Source organism: Scomber japonicus, chromosome 4 (assembly GCF_027409825.1).
Source record: "Scomber japonicus isolate fScoJap1 chromosome 4, fScoJap1.pri, whole genome shotgun sequence".
Lineage (NCBI taxonomy): Eukaryota > Metazoa > Chordata > Actinopteri > Scombriformes > Scombridae > Scomber > Scomber japonicus.
In genome coordinates, this window is record NC_070581.1 from 24,597,392 (window position 1) to 24,611,373 (window position 13,982).

A 13,982-nucleotide genomic window follows, 5' to 3' on the forward strand; every position below is an offset into this window, starting at 1 on the left:
GTATGCCAATCACACTGTAATGTGTTTGTGGTCTTTTCTGCTGTAGGAATGGTGACTCTCTCCCACCAATTGAGATGGCAACACTTATCACGTCAGGCCCTAAGCAGGTGAGATAGTTGCCACAGTTACTAAGTGTTTCTTCTTTTTGATGATACAAAACATATCAACCATGTAACAGCAGTTTTCCAGGTTCCAGTGTGAAAAGCTCACGTTCTTGTGTATGTGTGAACAACCAGGGCTGTTTTGTGGTGGAGCTGGAACGCAGCCAGCGGGGCTTCGGCTTCAGTCTGAGAGGAGGGAAAGAGTATAACATGGGCCTGTTCATCCTTCGCCTGGCTGAAGATGGACCTGCTCTTAAAGATGGCAGGATACATGTGAGTTACCTTGCATGTTACTCTCTGACCAGGGAATAAACACAACAACAGTAACGGCACTTATTGCTATTTGCGACATGTAAAAATGAAATATATATGCTTCACAGGTTGGAGATCAGATAGTGGAGATCAACGGCGAGGCCACCCAGGGCATCACACACACTCGGGCAATTGAACTGATCCAAGCAGGAGGCAGCAAAGTTCATCTGCTGCTCCGACCTGGCCAGGGCTTAGTCCCTGATCACAGTGAGTGACGGCTGAGAACTGCATGAATGCAGTGTTGCCATTGCACTACTTTAGATCTAGGCAATAGCATATTTACCATACATATAAAGAAGCTTTTGTATGGATATGCTTGATAGCAGGGTGCTGACTTTCTTTATTCTCATGCATGTGTTGCAAGCTTCTCTCTTGACTTTTCTCTCCTCTCATTCTCTCTCACTACTGTTATCTTGATCTTCTTCTGGTACTCTTTATCTGCCTTGCTTTCTCTGTTTTCCGGCATCAGCACGGCTGTCTATTTCTACCTATTTATCTCTTCCTCCTATAGGTCTGAACTCTTCTTCCACCCTGTGCTTCTACATGAAACCAGAGCATCACTAAAGGCCTCACTGCTTTTCTTGGTCTGTCCCTAATAACTGTGGTAAACCTTGTACTCCTCCTACTTTTGCCTTTGACTTCTCCTTTCAAAGTGATTCATCCCCCAGATTAAGTGTTGTTTTCTGTCCCTTCCTTTCACCCCATGAACAATCTGAAATAGATCAGTTATCTCTGACTCAGTAAAAACCCCATTCATCATTCAATAAGTAGAGTTATTCTTCCCTGGAGGGCTAAACCAAAGCACTGAGTCCTAGAAGAACGAACAGACCTGCAGGAGCACTGGGAGGCCTCAGAGCCCCGCAAGTTATTTTAAGGGTACAAAACCTTAGATGCCACTGAACACACACCTCATCCTGAGGGTGAATGAAGAGGAGAACTAGAGAAAAGACCTTGACTAGATACTTATCAGTGAGTGATAAGAGGTAAAAGGATCTGTGTGCATTCACTGGCATCAACCTTACACTGCGAAGACCAAATTAGAATGAATTTCTATGAGTTGTTGCTCCTAGAAATCCAAAAACTCATTTCAGCACCACTAAGTCCATCACTCTTCACTTTCTGTCTCTGGTTTTCTGCTGCATATATCTGCTCTCAATCACAGCTGTGCAATTCTTATCAGCTCGGGGGAAAATTGAAACGTCAGTACGGGTTGAACGCTAGCACCTTTTCCATTGATGGCTATGTCATTGGCTGATACATATCTCAACCAAGGCAAATATTTAGAGGGATATTACAGAGGGTTATTGCAGAAAGTGCGCTAGGTGGAAAAAATATTTTAATAAATGAGGATATTGTGCTTTTGTTGCATGACATGTTTTATTATATTTGTTATTTGTTGAATGTGCATAATGTTCCATGTAAGGGCCATAATAGTTTCCTTGAGAACATGCATTTTTGCACAGCCAGAATTATTATTTCTTACTCTCCACTGCTTGGTTCTCAGGTTCAAAGGACAAAGTAACCATTTCAACCTCAAGCTTTCCCAAACTTTCTGTATCTGACGGGCAGTCATCTCCAGCATCTCCATCATCTGTCTCCCTCTCTACCTCGGAACTGTCCCCTTCTTCACCCAAAATAACCGCCCCTGATGAGTTTTCCGGTGGGGACCCCAGGGCAACTGGGTCCCATGTCGCTGGACAGGAGCCCGCACAGCAAGCTAACAGATCAAGAGGACAACAGCTCTCCCACCACAACCATAAGCGTACCACCAGCCCCAGCACCCAGACCAGAAAAACAAGCAGGAGTGACTCCAAGTCTGCTAGTCCCAAGAGAGGCACTGAAGGCTGGGCAGATCACGTAGAGCGCTCCCACAGCCCCAGAAAAACAGAGAGAAGTCACAGTGGATCATTGGAGGACATGAGCAGGGATAGAAAAGCCCATGGGCAGAGAGACTACCACTCCTCTAGCCCCAGGAAGAACTCCAAGAGAGAACATGACCCTGCTGTGCCTTCGAAGAAACTGGAGGAGCCCCAGAGCCCCAGACGTCCAGCTGGTCAACAGCCCCCAGTTTCCTCTGGCGATGGTAAAGACTGGAGATACAAGGATGAGGATGCAGCCTATTGGCAGGAGAGGGGGGCTACAGAGAGTGGAGACAAAATCTGGGGGACCAGTGATCGCCACAAGAAGGGAAGAAGGGCTGAACAAGAGGCAATGGCACAAAAATCCTATTCCCAAATGCACAGGGAGAGGTCAGGGTCGGATGCTGATAGCGGCACCCTGAGCCGGAGGAGTGGAAGAGACAAAGGAGATAAGGAATATCGGGAGAGTAAGTACCACGGGCCAGGTGAAGAAGTTAATAGGAAGGACCCCAGAGGTTCAAGCAGTAGCATCCAGGACCCCAGCTGCAATGGGACAGCTACCAACAAGAAAGCTGCCATCACTCCTGGCCCATGGAAAGTTCCCAGCTCTGCCAAGATCCAGTCCCACGTGGACCCAGCATATGAGGGTATCTGACATCCTCCCCGAACTCTCCATATATGTTAAAAGAAACCTGAGCCTTTGAGAAATGGACAGTCTGAATGGAAGGATTTTTTTTTAGCAATTTCGGACAAAGCAGATCACTGTGTAACCAGCAACATAGCTTCTCACTGCTTCAGATTTTTTTTTTCACCCAGTTTGCCTCCAGTCAGTTTGCATCAAGCTACTGATGTTTGATCTGACATGCATGCTCATACCTACATGAGTATTTGTACGATGATGTGTGGACATGAGTGTGTGACAGGTGTTTCTGAGTGTGATTTTTTTTTTTTTTTGGATGTGACACTGAAGTCTATTTTGTGCCAATCAGAGACTCCGGTTATAAAGAAGCTGCTCCATATTGCACTCACTGTGAGACTGTTTGTGGGCAATAAGGGTGAACTGCTCTCACCTTCTACCCACCTCAATGAAGGATCCTGCTTTTTTATTTTTTTTGGTCACTTTGAAGGTTTAAGGCACATTCATGCAGTCACGTAGCTTTTTCTTCCTGGAAAAATGGATTCACTCTTGTTGTCACTGATGATATGGATGTATTATAAGGCTGAAAAGGTGACAGAGTGTCTTCTAATTTGTTTACTGTCTTCTTTTTTTTGAGAGAGAGAGCGAGAGAGAGAGAGAGAGCCCGACCAGAGTTGTGAACTGTATGTGTGTGAATGCGTTCATACACGTGAAGACTCTGAAACACTCTGATCCCCATTAGCTTATCAGAGGGTGGACAGACTACCTTGGAGCTTTATATGCATCAATCAGCAGACCAGATACTTGTGGTTATAGTTCTAATGTTTGTTACATGTGTGTTAATAATAAAAGCATAATGTAATTTATTGAAATTGTATGTAAAGAAAAACTGTTAGTACACATATCCATGCTGACTCATTTCACTTTTGATGTGGACTTATAGAAAGAAATAGAATGTGTAGATAAGCATCACAATATAATATACTTTGTTCAATGTGGTGACTGGTCAGACATACTGCTGTTTCTCACTGTAATATCTAACACATCATACAGTACAACACTAAACTATAGGAACTGCACAATCTATACATTCTATTTCTAAGATTTCATGCTCTGTGAATGGTCAAGCGAGCCTGATTCATAATGTTGTCTACTGTTATCAGCTCTGTATTTTAGGTCCTCTGGCTATGTGTGTATGTGTACAAACAGACTGGTAGGCCTATGTATTTTTAGATATTGCTGTAGCATTGACTCTACTTAATCTGAAGCATTATTTAACAAAGTGATTACACATATATTGACACATATTTTAGATGAGTTGGATTAACAGAGCTTGATTGTAAGATGTGAGACCTCTGCCTTCAACTTATTAATACTTTAAGAGATGCTTGTATTTTTTATCACCATAAATGTAGGCACAAAAACATATTGTTTTTCTCCTTATTCTAACCTCCAAATCTATTTTTGATCAAATGTTTTATTTAATCCATGCACCCTATATGTGAGAAAAAAAATAGTATGTATATTTTTGACTTTGTTAGTCATTAACATCATGCCTGTCACTTTTGTGATTATAAATAAAGCCAGGCTCCCAAAGAATGCAATTATTTTTCCACTCAAAGAGGGAAGTCATTATAGCGTGTTGCCCTTTGGCAGTTGCACATAGTGCATGGCGAGAAAATGACTTTAACAGCTGCTTCTTAGGGAGTCTGATTTGAAATTACACTATAAAGTTTTGGGGGAATTTATTGGGATCTGTTTCTGTGTTCTGCTCTGAAGACAAATTTTTTTCGTGTTGTTTCAATGTTGCTACTGTGGAGTACAGAGACATCTAGTGGCTCATATTGTACACTGCTATTCACAAACTAGTCATTGCTTGAAGTGTATCCTCATCAGCCTGCCTGTTTAAGGATGTGCAGAAGTAATACGTGCATCTCTTGGTCTGTGAGATCAATTATTAATTTATTGTTCACTTTATTGTTGATACGATGGGCTACTGTATTATTTACTGTTCATGCCATTACCATGTATGATACTGTGGCCTTGCATTGCTCCAACATATATTAAAAAAAAAATCTTTTAGTTTTGACATCATGGTAGTTGTAAATGTTTATAAATTGTACAGCACCTGTATAAATATTTGCCTTCATGCAGAAAAAAAAATCCTCTGTAAATCGTTTCATTATTTTTTTAAGGGAGCTGAGAAGGAAGAGATATAAAAATGGGTGAAAAGAAATACTCTTGTCATGGCATTCTGTTCATGCACTGATAAATAAAGGTTTACTGAATAAACATGACTGTATGTATTTTCTCTTGTATATATGCATCCTGCTGAATCTGTACTTAACTTTTGGTAAAACAATTAGGTCACTCAGAATATCGACAACTTCCTTTCTGCCTCACATACCATGTAATATTACTTTTCAGCCTATAGTGTGTTTCCTCCTGTTTATCAATACGCGCAATAATATGAGAATGACTGAACTTTTGACTTTTGACTTTTTTTTTTTTTTTTTTTTTTTTACAGTAATAAGCCTCACACTCATTCATCACCTCTGTACACAGTGCAGCACCCCCCTCTCGTGGCTGTGTGATTAAATTAGCCATGACGTCACCTGAGCAGCAGCAGTGAGTGCGTGCGTTTCTGCACGCACTCACTGTGCGTGCGTTTCTGCACGCACTCAGTACACGTTAAAAACTCAAACTCCCATGCTGCTTTGCAACCTAAGTAAACTACATAACCCATTTGTACTTGTTACGCGTGCGCAATACAGCTAAAAAGATCGATAAGAACTACAAATTAACAGTAAAAGGACTACAATATTTCGGGCACCTGCGCAGTAAGGATGCCGAGTCCTTTAAATGTACGTGCAAAGATGGCAGCTCATGTCGACTTGCTCCGTGCAAAAGTGGAAGAAGAAAAGATGAGGGACAATCTTCAAAGATTCTTCAAAGAGAAGAAAAAGAAGAAGAAGAGGGACCTGTCACCGTCAGCTGTCAAGCGGGAGAGGTCGGAGAAAGAGGTGAAGAAAGTGAAGCTCCATCATCACCATCACCAACACCAACACCACCAACATGCTGAGCACCGGACCCAGCAGCAGCCGCATCAGCTGCAGCAAAATCCTCAACCGCGCAACTTCAACGGGGATAATAAGCATGTCCTGCACAGCCACCACCACCACCACCACCACCATAACCACAGTCTCTCCAACGGCACGAAGACAAGCCTTCAGCCGACTGTGCTTCCCTCTGCTCCGCCAGGGCAGCAGAGGCAGAGGAAGGTGCCGGAGGAGCAGCTGCTGCGGAAGAAACGACCGGTGCCACCTGAACCACCGGCTGCACTCTTCACTTTCACGCCTCTCAAAGTGGCCCAGGCCAAACCCCAACCCCAACCTCAACCCCAGGATTACAAAGAAAAGCACAGAGATAAAGACCTGAATGTGAAGCTCAAGAAAGAAAACGCCGAAGCAAATGTGAAGCATGCAGAACTGAAGAAAAATAAGGGTGAGTTTTGTTATTTTGTGCGTGAAGGGGAAAAAAGGGGGGTGGGATGTACCCTGAGAGGTGTCAGAGATGATGATGGTTCAAGTGTTTTCATTCACTTGGGTTTAATATTGCAATATAAGGTTAATGCAATGAGTGTTTTGGTTTTAATACATCTCCTCTGTAAGATTGAGCCCTCTTAAAGTATACATAGGCTACACTGTATTATAAAGCACTAAATCCATATTTAAAAAATCTTATTAATTGCTGATAAGTTTGATAACTCCTGTATAATAATGTTATGAGAGTGGGTAGTTTTCCAATAATGAATAACCATTGCTAAGTTAATGCATTGTGCATTGGCTAAGAGAATAATCAGCTGTGGTGTTCAGCAGGGTTGCAAAGTAATTCACAGCATCCCCTGACTCTCTGAATGTATCCTCTCCTGAAATCAACCTGTCGCTGTACCTGCAGAGCCGAGGCCCCACAATGAGAATGTCAAGTCTCTAACACTGGAGGAATACATCCTGAAGAAGAAAAAGAAGAAGAAGAAGAAGCAGCACCGTGAGGATGAGCACAGTGTCAAGAAGGTTCGGTACATGCACAACAAGGCCGTTCAGACTGTATGTGCGGGGCTTGAGGCGGATCTCATTCTGCCCGTTCACCCTGATTCCTCTCCGTCTCCCAGCGTGAAGCAGGAAAGCAGTCGTCAACCTGCCAGAGACAACCGCCAACCCTACTTCCATCATCTCAAACTGGGACATGTCTCCTTCCTCTCCCACCAAGACCACTACATCCGCAGCTCCTGCCTTCAGACAGGCACCAGGTATGGACGCTACATGCATGAGGAAAAGCAAGCCAATGGCGGGGCGTCAGTCCTGCATGCCTACGCTGATGAGTTAGCTTGTCTCAGTCCGGCTGAGATGGAGTGCTTTGCCCAAGAGTTCCTGGAGTTGGCCTTTGCTGAGGAGCCCAAAGGTGCAGCCTCGTATGCCTTGACAGTGGTGCACAGTGCAGCCTCCTACATACCTGACTTCCTGGATTACTTTGCCTTTAACTTCCCCAACACACCAGTTAAAATGGAAATACTGGGCAAGAAAGACATTGAGACCACCACTATTGCCAACTTTCACTCTCAGGTATGTTAAAAGGCAAATGAACCTAAACAAAGGTTTTGGCACTGATCTCAACAGAAACCTGCACACTTAATAAACTGCTTCATAGATCATATCCTCTGGTGAGAGCGGGTCATTTGTTCATGATCAGCTTAATCAACTGAGTTTCAAGTTAGGGTTGCAACTGAAGATTCATTTCATCATTGATTAAGCTTTTCATTTTTCTTTTCTTATTCTCTTTTTCTTGATAAATGGATTCATTGCTTAGTCTTTCTCACAGCCCAAATTGACATAATTTCTTGTTTTAGTCTGACCAACAGTTCAAAACCCAAAGAGATTTGACAGAAGTGAAGAAAAAATAATGCTTAATAAATGACTTAAACAATTACAATAAGTCTATTGAGTCATATACTGAGATTAGAAAAGACAGAGAACTATTTGAATAAAATAAAATAAAAGAGATTAGAATGTAGACATTACTGATAGTAATAATGACCTTAGACTATAAAAACTTTACTTAGCACTTTTGACTATCAAATATTTGCTATTTTTTTGTTTATTCACTTATCAATTAATTGTTTAAACTCGAGTCTAAATCTTGAAATGTAAGTTAAATTAGATGTTTTTTCTGAGAGCTGTTAAAATCAATGCAGTGGCAGGATGAATAAGATGCCCGCGCACTGAAATGAAGTGTGTTAAATATAATTGAGGCATTTCAGGGCATGTTTTGACTCTGAGTAGTTTGTTCAGTCCAAAGTCCAAATTTGTGCTGGTGCCAAGTTGTCGCTGTCCTTAGAGATATCTAATTGAGCTGCTTTTGTTCCATGACGACGTGGGATCATATCTAGAGGCAGAGAGAGAGAGAGAGAGAGAGAGAGAGAGAGTGTGTCAGGGTGTCTGCATACCTTTTGTGTGATGTTAGATCTGCAGAGGACACGGAGGAGAGCTCAGCGATATTCTGTTTATGCAGAGATGGTACAGTAGACCTAGTTTACTAATTTCACCACTGGAGATGCTTTGAGAGCAAAGTGATTGCAGTAAAATGCTTTGTTGTACCTATTTCAGCCCTCTGGGTTAGTACAAGAAAGTACATAGGCCTTTTATGAATAGAAAACATGTTGTAGTAACAGCAGTCCTCACACACACCAGGATAATTATGTTATGCAGGTTCATTTAGCCTTAGAGCTCTTTCTCTACAGTGATTACATGGCTAACATATTTTTACGCAATTACCTGCAGTACAGTAGCTGTGAGATTATTTGTAAACCACATACAGTATCTCCATATCATTGTTTGTTTTCCTGAAGGTACTGTAGAGTAGTGATGGGAATATTTGGAATTGGTTACTTTCCACTCAGAGTTTTGGTATAGCAATCACATCTTGCACCTTGGAACAGAGACTAAATATGTACAATATGAACAACAGACAGTTACAAGAAGCTGCTTCTGATTCACCAGGTGAACCGGACTTACTGTTCAGGAACGTACCGGGCCGGACCCATGAGGCAGATCAGTTTGGTGGGAGCTGTGGATGAGGAAGTTGGAGACTATTTCCCAGAGTTTCTTGACATGCTGGAGGAGTCACCCTTTCTTAAGGTAAGAGGAAGATTTATTTTTATTTTTCTGTTAGTGCTCTATAGAAAAACTCTGAGCTGCAGTTTTGTAAGTTCAGACCTAATGAAGCCGGTAGTATAATGCACCCATTTGCTGTATAATACATAAAAATATGTAATCATGAAACGGGTTTAAAGCCTTACTGAGTGTACTTAAAGCTGCAGTTGTTAAGTCTTACAAAAGTAACTTTTTGTCATATTTGCTAAGACTGTCACTATGTAAAGACAACATTACATGAAACTAGCAATCTGTAAAACACCAGGCTCATTTAGCCCCACCTACTGCTCCTACTGCAAATTGCCAGAATCCACCTCGACCGGACAAAAAGAACCAATCAGAGCCAGGATTGTGTCTGATGGAGTGTCTGACAGCTGTCAATCACTGCTCATGCACACAGCCCCCTCCCCCTTCCGCCTCAGCTCGGTCAAGCTCATATCTCCGAGAGCGGCTTCAGGAGCGTAGAGAAAGTAATAGCGCAGCAACAACCACCGCGTGCACGTCAGCCTCCTCTCGGGGAGGGACTTTGGAGGCAGGGCAGGAGTGCAGCGGAGAGGGAGGGATCTGAAAGTTGTACTTCTTCAAATTTGATGCTAAGTCCTCTCTCTCCTCAAAGTTACCAACTGCAGCTTTAAATGCTTGCATCACTATATAGACTGAGCCATACTATGGCAGTAGGAGCAGGAGCAATATGTGATTGACTGCCACCTCATAGGGAGACTTAAACTCATAGCACATCCTCCTCTAGGCCAGAATCACTCTTACTGTGCCGAGTACAATATGTTGGAAGCTCATTAAGAAGTATAAGTAGTCCATATGGTCCAATAGCTTCACTGCTGATGCATTGTTTTTGCTGTAACATCTGTTCAGTCAGTTTTTGTAATGATATGACAGTTTCTGGTTACGTTTTTTCATCAGTGACAGTTTCTTAGATTCATGTGTATACTGTAAGGGAATTTTCCTAGTTAAGGATTGTACGTTTTAGAATCAGGTTGACCATCCTTTCTGTTCAGGGTGCAGAGAGGTAGAAATGACTTTATTGGGTGATATTTGACGCAGTGTGCCATCCAGAACATGAGGATTTGAGGGGATTAATTACACCCTTCTGTTAGGAAGGCCCCCAATTTTAGAGTGTCACCGCACTGTTCACCTGTAAAGTGATTACACTGTGAAGTCTCCTCAATTCAGCCTGAATAAATACATCTGCTTAAGGCATCTTCACTCTCCAAATAATTTCCCTCCCACAGCTCAACAAATATCCTTCTAACATATACATAGATGTTCCCATTTCACCAACATATATGCTTTACTGGTTACAGCCAAGTGATGCACATCAGACTAAGAGGGATCTCATGTTGGTCCTGTACATTTGTTTTAATATCATAAAACCTCACATCTCTCTTTGTGAATTTGTGTGTGTTATCACAGATGACCCTACCATGGGGAAGCCTTTCGAGTCTGAAGCTGGACTGTCGCTCTCAGAGTGATGATGGGCCCATCATGTGGGTGCGACCAGGAGAACAAATGGTGCCCACCGCTGACATGCCCAAGTCTCCTTTCAAGCGGCGCAGGTACAACCTCAGCTGCAAAGGAAATGTAAAGACGCTGCTCCATGTCCATAAGATATGGAAATATAGAGAAAAGAAACTGTGATGATCAGTTTAGGCAGAGGTAAAATGGAAACTATATCTCCAGTGAAAATTTGTCTCATTGCTCTCTATATAGGTCTATGAATGAGATAAAAAATCTGCACTATCTGCCAAGGACCAGTGAACCCAGAGAGGTTCTGTTTGAGGACCGCACTAGGGCCCATGCCGACCATGTGGGCCAGAGTTTTGATTGGCAGAGCACTGCCGCTGTGGGAGTACTGAAGGCTGTGCACTTTGGAGAGTGGTGAGTTTCTTTTGGCCTGCTTTACTGCAAATATTGTGGTTGTCAGTATCTTGATGAATTAGACTTCATAGGACGTTAATACATGATGATGTGATCAGGAAGGAGAAGTAATGTGCCTGTTTGCTTTATACTTAAAAAAAAAATCTCTTACAGGAATAATCGACCTCGGATAACCAAAGATGTGGTGTGTTTCCATGCTGGGGACTTCAATAAAGTAGTGCAAATGCTGCAGCTGGATCTCTATGAGCCACCAGTATCTCAGGTAAAGATCTTTTTATTTGATTATAATACCACAGGTAGCATATTAGCCTGGGTATACCCATGCTCTCATTCCAGCGAGATTCTACTACGCTCAGAAAGTTAGCATGGCCACCAAGACAACATTTTCGTGACTCTGTTTACATCCAGCATGGCGGCCACGGAGGTGCGGCAGCCCTTCGAATCAGCAATAGATTGTGTGCTAAATAAATTGGAAGGCAAGTTCACTTTGAAAATAGAACAAAAACTTGCGCTACACGATTTTTCCTTCATAAAGAGGATGTGTTCACGCTGCTCCCTACAGGCTCTGAATACGTCATTCTCTATGTCCTTGATATGATTGGCTGTAAGTTTGTCCAGTAGCATACAGAAGCATTTGATCGACATTCATTGATCCCGCCTCAAATACGAGAAAATGAACGACTCCTCGCCAGACCCTTCCTCAATCTCACATGAGATTAAGACGCGGTCTAGTGTTAGCCAGGCTAGTAGCGTATACTGTACTGCTAAAATTTCTAAGATGACACCACTGTGTATCTTCATGCAGTGTGTCCAGTGGGTGGATGATGCTAAGCTCAACCAGCTGAGGAGAGAAGGCATCCGCTATATTCGTGTCCAGCTCTGTGACGACGACATTTATTTCATCCCGAGGAACGTCATCCACCAGTTCAAGACGGTGTCTGCAGTCTGCAGCCTGGCGTGGCACATCCGCCTCAAACAGTATCATGTGGAGGAGAGGGACAAGGCGGAAGAGCACCAGCCCAGCGATCTCAGCCCCTCTACAGGCCGAGTCTCTTTCTTCTCTCCTGCCAGGCCCGACGCCACAGCAACCCCCTGTGTGCAACCACAAGGAGATATCATAGGTGGGGTAGCCAAGACTGAAGAACTAGAGTTCCAGAGGCCAGCAACACCTCCCCAGGAGCCTCAGCCGGCACCTCCACAGCCCACAAAATCTGCTTATTTGCCATCAACATACCAGGATCCCCACCTTTCCTTGGCACCAGTCCACTCTGGCTGTACATTTTCAAGTCAGCCAGCCCTTCCGAAAAGTCACAGCCACACTGTAAGATTCTCTAAATGACTTCTGTTCACCCCCGCAACTTCTCCTTTTTATCGTCAATGGGAGGAGTGTATCCGAAGGAATTTGAGACAAAAACGGACATATGTTGTGTCAATCAGGAAGCCTTTTAATTTAAATTATTCTTAAAACTTTTTAAGATTTTAATGTTAGTTTAGAAAAAAAAAAGTCTCCAGATGTTTTTTTCAGCCAAAGCATAGTGTTAAATGGGAGTATGTAATACTGCACATTTACTTATTTTGTATTTGATAGTCTCATTCAAGAGGTGTGTATGATAAAGCTATATTATTTTTTTTAGACAAACAATATGAGTTGCCATGCTTAAATGGGAAATTGTTGAAGTTACTTTTTTTGGAAGTTATTTAATAGGACATGAAGCCAAATGTGTGGCAGTTTCACAAATACAGAATCACTGATTGTTTACATATTTAATATATGATTACTATGGAAGCATGATACTGTTTGATTTGTAGACTAATGATACTGTGGGCTCAGTTTTATAGATTGAGGACATTGTTAGTTGTCTGCAAAGCCAGCTCTTTGCTATTTGAGTCAAAAGGTTGGCACGTACAGTACAGTATAGGATGTCCTAATTTGGTCATAGCCAGTAATGTAGGATAATCAAAATGTGTAGTCATCTGTTTTGAAATACTAAACATTTTCATCTTTTAAATTGAAGAAGATACAATTTCCTTTTTATCTGAGACTAAGCAACATACAATTATCTAGAAACATACAGTTAAAGGTGCAATCTTTAGGATTTAGTGGCATCTAATGGTTATTTTGTAGATTGCAACCAAATGAATACCCTCCCCCTCCACTTCCAAGCCTGCAAGAGAACCTACTGTACAATGATGACGAAATTAGCTAAATACAGAAGTTCCGCTCTAGAGCCAGTGTTTGGTTACTTTAGAAACCTAGAGGTAAACACGAATTTGAACATACTTTTAAATATTATATTCCATTTCTGCCTTCTACACATTGCACCTTTTAAACTTTTTTTTGTCAGCCTTATAAGTTGCAGTTTGCAAGATTTTTATTTAAATACTATTTTATACAGTGCCCTTTTTCATACTGTTGATACCGTTTTTTGATATGTTATTTATTTTCTTATAATTGAGCTTAACGTATGAACACAGGTATATTATAACCAGTGAGGACTATTTAAGATCATGATCTATAGGAGCACTTCTTAGCTGACAAAGGAATTACTGCTATTGCACTTAGCAATAAATTGTCCTCCGAGTCTGGAGTATGTCTTCAGAATTTGGTATGTAAATATTATGTTGTTATAGCTGGGAATATGTGAATGCTGTCAGTGCACTTTTCTTTTCTTTTTCATTTGATTAAAATCCATTCACACCTCTAGTTTTAGGTTGTATCCACTTTATTGTGTAATTGTGTGTTATCATAGAATGGGATGGCCTGAGCTGTTTCCTTATACTGTAGGTCTAACTTAATCAGATATACTGAAACTTCCAACAAAAATACATCCAAAAAGATCTTCACTTCTAGTTCAACATGGTCACATAAAAAATGTGATTGATATTTACATGTCATCTGAACCTCTTTCTATAAAGAAAGTGGCTGACTTACATTTTAGTGCCTTGTACTGTATTGGTTAGTTTCATTTAA

General features: G+C 41.8%; 2 protein-coding genes across 3 annotated transcripts in view; both read left to right on the forward strand.

Annotated features, from left to right (window-relative positions):
* Positions 1-5,192, forward strand: part of magi3a (membrane associated guanylate kinase, WW and PDZ domain containing 3a) — a 116,935-nt gene extending 111,743 nt beyond the window's left edge. For both annotated transcript variants that reach the window (XM_053317322.1, XM_053317323.1), the window contains 4 exons: positions 47-107; positions 237-374; positions 482-620; positions 1,918-5,192. In XM_053317322.1, the coding sequence (XP_053173297.1) occupies positions 47-107; positions 237-374; positions 482-620; positions 1,918-2,927 (1,348 nt within the window). In that variant the 3' untranslated portion in view covers positions 2,928-5,192. The remainder of the gene's footprint in view (positions 1-46; positions 108-236; positions 375-481; positions 621-1,917) is intronic.
* Positions 5,193-5,748: 556 nt separating this feature from the next.
* On the forward strand, positions 5,749-12,620 carry LOC128357087 (lysine-specific demethylase 9). The gene is made up of 7 exons (XM_053317328.1): positions 5,749-6,413; positions 6,867-7,531; positions 8,966-9,103; positions 10,547-10,689; positions 10,844-11,011; positions 11,165-11,273; positions 11,817-12,620. Exons 1-7 carry the CDS (start codon positions 5,756-5,758, stop codon positions 12,348-12,350), a joined length of 2,415 nt encoding a protein of 804 aa, XP_053173303.1. The 5' UTR covers positions 5,749-5,755; the 3' UTR covers positions 12,351-12,620.
* Positions 12,621-13,982: the final 1,362 nt, after the last annotated feature.